We start from the raw sequence: 6,872 nt of genomic DNA, 5'->3' as shown, positions 1-6,872 counted from the left end.
CAAATATACTGAAGAATCCTATTCCACTCGAATTGTATTGACCTTTACATATCTAATACACGTTTAATTCAAATTTATATTAATATAATATATTAATATAATAAAATATTTAATGACATAATTCCACTTTCCACAGTTGTTTCAAATAATTAAAAAATCCTACCACTCTAATTGTGTTGACCATTACGTATTTAATACACGTTTAATTTAAATTAAATAATTATTATGTGCTATCCATAATTTAAGTTGGATACGTATCCGTAATTCGTTCCACTCTCCATAGCTGCTTCAAATATACTGAAGAATCCTATTCCACTCGAATTGTATTGACCTTTACACGTCTAATATACATTTAATTCAAATTATATTTAATGATATAACTCTACTTTCCATAGTTGTTTCAAATAATTAAAAAATCTTACCACTCTAATTGTGTTGACCATTATGTATTTAATAATTAAAATTAATTTTTTTTTAATTATTTAAGTTTAATTTAAATTAAATAATTATTATATGCTATCCATAATTTAAATTGGATACGTATTCGTTCCACTCTCCATAGCTGCTTCAAATATACTGAAGAATCTTATTCCACTCGAATTGTATTGACCTTTACACGTCTAATACACATTTAATTCAAATTATATTTAATGATATAACTCCACTTTCTATAGTTGCTTTAAATAATTAAAAAATCTTACCACTTTAATTGTGTTGACCATTATGTATTTAATACATAATTAATACAATTTAAATTAATTTTTTTTTAATTATTTAAGTTTAATTTAAATTAAATAATTATTATATGCTATCCATAATTTAAATTGGATACGTATTCGTTCCACTCTCCATAGCTGCTTCAAATATACTGAAGAATCCTATTCCACTCGAATTGTATTGACCTTTACATGTCTAATACACATTTAATTCAAATTATATTTAATGATATAACTCCACTTTTCATAGTTGCTTTAAATAATTAAAAAATCCTACCACTCTAATTGTGTTGACCATTATGTATTTAATACATAATTTAAATTAATTTTTTTTTAAGTTTAATTTAAATTAAATAATTATTATGTGCTATCCATAATTTAAATTGGATACGTATTCGTTCCACTCTCCATAGCTGCTTCAAATATACTGAAGAATCCTATTCCACTCGAATTGTATTGACCTTTACATATCTAATACACGTCTAATTCATGTCATTAAATTATATTTAATGACATAATTCCATTTTCCACAGTTGTTTTAAATAATTAAAAAATCCACTCTAATTGTGTTGACCATTATGTATTTAATACACGTTTAATTTAAATTAGATAATAATTATGTGCTATCTATAATTTAAGTTGGATACGTATCCGTAATTCGTTCCACTCTCCATAACTGCTTCAAATATACTGAAGAATCCTATCACTCGAACTGTACTGACTTTTCCCAAATGTTACCTGTACATACTTTGATTTCTATTCCAAAAATCAAAATTCAAAATTTCATTTCACTTGGATCATCGTTCGAACTCGATCCTAACGTTGCATAAAATTTTTTTTGATTAATCCAATATACGAACCTAGATTCCTGTTCGTTTGAATCGCTTTCGACCATTTTGGCGTTCAATTCTCTCATTTCGTCAGTAGTCCTCGTGATCATGGACGAAACGAAACTCCAATGAAGGAAATTTACTGTTCAAGATGTAAAATATGAAAGACAAATTTAAAAAGTATAATTACCCTTACCTATAATTCTGGTCGAAGTCTCGTCAAGTAGAGGAATTAAATTTTTGAAATAACCGGGAGAAGTTATTTTTACTAATGTATCGTTTGAAATATCGATACCCGATTCTTTAAAAATATTAATTATTTTATCCGTCCAATTCACCTGTAACAAGTTTTTCTATTATTTAAAGATTGATAAAAATTTTTCAAAAAAAAGTTAAAAATAAATTATTCACCTTAGAGTTTTCTGTACGTGAGTTTAAATGATCGTACCATCTTTGAAAATCTCCCACAGTCATATTTACATAATCGTCTACTAAACTAGTTATCTAGAGAAAATGATAATTTTATACAGATATAAAATTTGTGGAATATCTCGTTTGTAAAGAAAATTTGTAAAAAAAAACCTTTAATAGCTTCCATTCGAAACTAAAAATATCCTCAATGTCTTCTTCCAACTGAGACTTCGTTATATTAAATCCTGCAGCCTCGGATATTCTCGAAACTATTTTTGAAATCCAGTCCCAATATTTTTCCGCCTTTCTAAAATCTTGTTTGTTAATCGTCTCATTCTCGGCGTCGAAATATTCTCGCAGCATCCACGAGTACAACGGCGTATCAGGTACGTCCAACTGAATTTTGAAGTGAATTTTAAATAATTCTAAGAAAATTGTTCGAAAATCGATTACTTACCACTACGCTCTTCTCTTTAGAACCTCTATCGTATACCGTGACCCGGATATCGTGTAATAAATTCAATCCCCTTAAATGAGCGTAATAATCGTCTATATTCTGCCATTTCTGTCCACTCTCGTTCCACTCGTTTCGTTCCATTATCATCGGCCATCCACCAATTTTATCGAACATCGACACTAATGGCTCCATACCTCGTTTGTTTGCATCCTCTAACAGCCATCGAAAACTTATTTTCGAACTGATCGAAATTTAAGAAATACTCGGATATATATTCGTATGTTGAATCGGAAAATTAAAAAGAAAAAACATTTTTTTCCCAAAATATTTATCGTTTCGATATTCCTTTTAATCTCGAATTAATTTTACTTAATGCTCAACAATTATTTCGTTTAATGAATTTGATCACTACCTGTATTCATGCATGTTTTGTACCACTGCTTCGCTACTTTTACGGAAGGAATTTCATCGCCTCGCAATTCCAACTTCAATATCTCTGGAAAATCGTTTTTCTTCGTTTTACTTCGGAAACGGAAGTTGGCCGAATTAAAAACTTACCCTCGACTCTTCGTTTGTTCTCTTCATCAGAGGCGGCTCGCATTTGCCAGGAATTCTCATCAGGCGGAAGTATATGCGTTCTCGGCCAATTACCGCATGCATATTCATAAAAGTCCACGCACGGATCCACGGAGGCGTTCATGTTCGTTATTATCCTCCTACCTGTTTAATATCGTAAAAATATCGAAAAAGTATTTTCTTAAAACTTTTCCATTCTCGCCGAGTTTTCAAAATTGAAAACTTTACCAAAGTCTTTGCATTCCCTCGTTGAACAGCTTAGTAAGTCGTTCCTAATATCGATCACTCTGGCATCGATGAAAATTATTAAAGAAAATCTGTGCAATAAACGAAATAATAATTTTCAAAACCTTATAGGCGTCATGTATCATTAAATTATTGCAAATGGAACGATCGAATCCTTGATAAAATTATCGATGTTTGTTATTTTATTGAGACTAATATTGATTAAAGCTTGATTCAATTAATCAAATATATTCTATCTGTTAAAATTGCAATTGATTAAAATTAAATTAATTACAAAGATTGAAATTGGAATCACAATTAAAATTGCGATTGTTATTAATTATACCTCCATAAACATTTTTAACATTTATATTCCCCAATTTAAATTTTAACATCAATAGATGGATATAGATCGTTTTCAATTTTTATCTATTTCGAAATGAAGAGAAACGACTTAACTCGAATTTCCTTGCATTATTTCATTTTATTTTATTTTTTTATAATAAAATGATAAAATACCATTCGATATTGCGTTCAAGCTAGCTTCAAGCTTTTAAATTGACGTTCAACAAAATATTATTTAACACGATGATATTTAATTATTACGAATTACGTAAAGTCGATCATTTCGTATGCAACAATTTTAATATCGAGATAAAAAGGAAAGAGAATTGAAATAACCACGTACAACCAAATCTTGTGCAACATCGTACTGTCGAAACTGTACCGCTTCGTGTTCGAAACAAAACTGATTATCGAGCACGAATTTCTGAGCGAAACAAATATACTTTGGAGAATAAGCGAATAACCGATAATAATTTTGTAACACGGAGGCGGTACGCGATATCGTTGTTAATAGCTCATTCGAATGATGTTCACACGGGTATTTATATCAGTTTGCACGAGGCATTTATCATACGCGAATAGTATTAATATAGAATAAATTAATCTCGATGCTATTTCTATCCATCGCATTTACATTATCAAATCATAAACGCGAATCGATTTTACTTTCCATCTATAAATATCCCATTCAAAGAGATTCGAATAAGTATTTTATTTAATTTCCCGTGTCAAGCCTTTTAAAACGATTCTCAATATCGCCAATTGTTGATTAGGGAATAATCGGTATTTCGCTATTTCCTGACCATTGACTCGAACATTTCTGCTCAGATATCGAGTAATGTTTCATTAGGCAGTTTGGTGGACGATGATGTTGCATCGTTGTGCAAAATAATAAAGACATATTGTCCAATTACGTGGCTACACTCGTGTATAATATACGTATATATTATACCAACGATGTCGCTCTAATAATTAACGTCGATGTTCGACGTAGAATTTAATAACGTAGCAATTTTGTCAAAGAATTTTCGTTATTAAATTTCGACAAAAATTCTCGCGTTCGCGAGAAGCAAGAAACCGATAACCGAAAAGAAGCGAAAAATATTTGTATTCCACTTTTCTTTGAAGAAAGAAAATAAATTGATAAACAGTTTAAAAGAAGGGGGGGAAAAAAAAATAAAATAAAAGAAAGAGGGCGGATAAAATGATGGAAGGCAAAGCACAGAATATCAAGTTGACGTCAACCGAGCGATTCGGCCAACCGTTTTGAAACTGTTGCATTTATTTACATCAGTGATTGCAAAGAAATAAATATTATACATACGAAGCATCGTTGTAAACGTTCCAGCTTTCCTTGCCTCTCGTATTTTTCCTCCTTTTTTAATTTGCTATCTTCCTTTTCTTTTCTTTTTTCTTTTTTTTTTTTTTTTGATACTCGTACGTGCTATTCGCTTTTTTTTTTCTTACTTTACTTTCGAACACCGTATATAATCTTCTCTCTCGTTTAATTTTAAAAATCGCATCATCGAAAAAAAAAAGGGCGCGATCAGAAGCTGATAATCGAATCGTTGGATAACTCTGCACTCTGATTGCGATTTATTAATTTAATACACGTTTCTTTCCTCTTCCTTCCCTTTTCTTTCGTTTCGATCTCTGTCGCTTTGTCTCTGTCTCGCGTCAAACATTAATCCTCGAAACTCGCTAGCGTGGATAGAATATTTCGTACATGGTAAGGCGTTATCGAACGATCTTTACGCGACGCGTGTGAAAGAAGAAAATTAAAATTTCAAAGTCGAAACGAGAAAGCTTGGAAGCTTTCTTTGTAACCAAAGAATATTCGATAATTGGAAAAGTTTCAAAGAAGGGAAGAGGAATTCGACGGATGAAAAAGTTGAACAAAGAAAGAGAAAAGTGAAACAAAGCGGTTCGTATGATCTCTTAACGTTAATGCACGATAATGAAATCGTGAAAAGAGATCGTCGAGGACGATCGTTCTCAGAAATTGTGAAATCGTGAGCAAATCGTGACACGGAAGCGCAAAGATCTCGTTCACCTTCTACGTTCGAGAACAACGATGCGAACTAGCTGGCGCAAACCAGCCTCGTTTTATTACCGATCTCGCATTCGGTAGTTCGGAGGGGGGATACCTTTTTTTTTCCTATAGAAATCCCATTTGTATTTACAATAGAAACGACGTTAACGCGTCGCCGTCACACGCGAGAATTCGATGGAAACATCGGTGGAAACTACGATACCTTTTTATTCACTTTTTTTTTGTTTCTTTTTCTTTTTCTTTTCTTTTCACGAAGAGAAATCGACGATCTATTATTTATTCTTTTGGCCGCCGATGATATCTAACACTCTATCTTTATTTAAATCGTTTAAGTGAGAATCGCGGAGCGATTTCGTGAGCAGCAACGAAATAAACGAGCGTCTATACAATCTGCACGCGGCATTCGTACTGCGCGTATTGCGTAACACCAACCGGTTTCGACCAATCGCTACGAGCAATCGGGGAAAAAATTGTTCGATCTCTAATTACCTCTCGATCCGTGCCTCGACAAACGCACGACGTTCAAATCGAATCGAGCAAATCTATCGCCTAATTAAAAATCACGAACGATCTTCTCCAATGAATTTTATAAAATACAATATAAATTGAACAAAGGATCGTTCTCGTATCTCGCGAGTACGGATCTCCGCTCCTTGCAAAGACAATTGAAATCTTATAATGTAATCTAAATCTATCGAAACTATCACGAAGGTGTCGACTGGATCATTCTCGAGATTTCGAATCGATCACTGTCTCTTTCTCCCCCTTTTTCCCCCCTTTTGATCGTAACACGTTCGAGACCGTGGCGCTCGTCGTCTCTTCTCTCCTCATGATTTTCGTCAACCAAAAACCCTTAATGGATAAAAGAGCGTTCTTTTTTTTTTTTTTTCTTTTAATAGACGTATCGGAAAAATGCGGAGCTATTTCGAACAGAGAATTTCTCGTCGCGTTATTATAAGATGCAGCGTTATCCCGGATACCGTCGCTTCGCACGAAACAATCGCACGTTGTCGGATCACCATCGTCCGTCCGTCCGTCCATCTTTTTCGAAAAATCGCGCGAAACTTTCCGGTCGAACGGCGAAAGTTATCCGGATCCGCTCGTTAAACTTGTCATTTCCAGCGGAAAGTTTTCGAAGGGGGAGGGAAACTATCTATGGGCTCTCTAAGGGTTTCGCCTAAGTATCCGCGATATCCGAACGCTATTTAAAAAGGAGAGAGGAAGGAGTTAGAATATTGAACTGTCTTATGTACACGCGA

General features: G+C 33.0%; 1 protein-coding gene across 1 annotated transcript in view; it reads right to left on the bottom strand.

Moving 5' to 3' along the window:
- The window catches only part of LOC102674329 (neprilysin-4-like), an 8,886-nt gene extending 2,020 nt beyond the window's left edge, over nucleotides 1–6,866 (bottom strand). Inside the window, exons 1-9 of the mRNA XM_031515100.1 lie at nucleotides 3,904–6,866; nucleotides 3,219–3,307; nucleotides 2,973–3,134; nucleotides 2,827–2,910; nucleotides 2,415–2,626; nucleotides 2,129–2,353; nucleotides 1,958–2,050; nucleotides 1,743–1,884; nucleotides 1,577–1,688 (exon numbers count right to left, since the gene is read on the bottom strand). Coding sequence (XP_031370960.1) covers nucleotides 1,577–1,688; nucleotides 1,743–1,884; nucleotides 1,958–2,050; nucleotides 2,129–2,353; nucleotides 2,415–2,626; nucleotides 2,827–2,910; nucleotides 2,973–3,134; nucleotides 3,219–3,307; nucleotides 3,904–3,923 — 1,139 coding nt within the window. The 5' untranslated portion in view covers nucleotides 3,924–6,866. The remainder of the gene's footprint in view (nucleotides 1–1,576; nucleotides 1,689–1,742; nucleotides 1,885–1,957; nucleotides 2,051–2,128; nucleotides 2,354–2,414; nucleotides 2,627–2,826; nucleotides 2,911–2,972; nucleotides 3,135–3,218; nucleotides 3,308–3,903) is intronic.
- Nucleotides 6,867–6,872: the final 6 nt, after the last annotated feature.

The sequence above is a fragment of the Apis dorsata genome, unplaced genomic scaffold, assembly GCF_000469605.1.
Source record: "Apis dorsata unplaced genomic scaffold, Apis dorsata 1.3 scaffold_53, whole genome shotgun sequence".
NCBI classification, from domain to species: Eukaryota; Metazoa; Arthropoda; class Insecta; order Hymenoptera; family Apidae; genus Apis; species Apis dorsata.
This window is presented reverse-complemented; position numbering and strand designations above follow the sequence as displayed.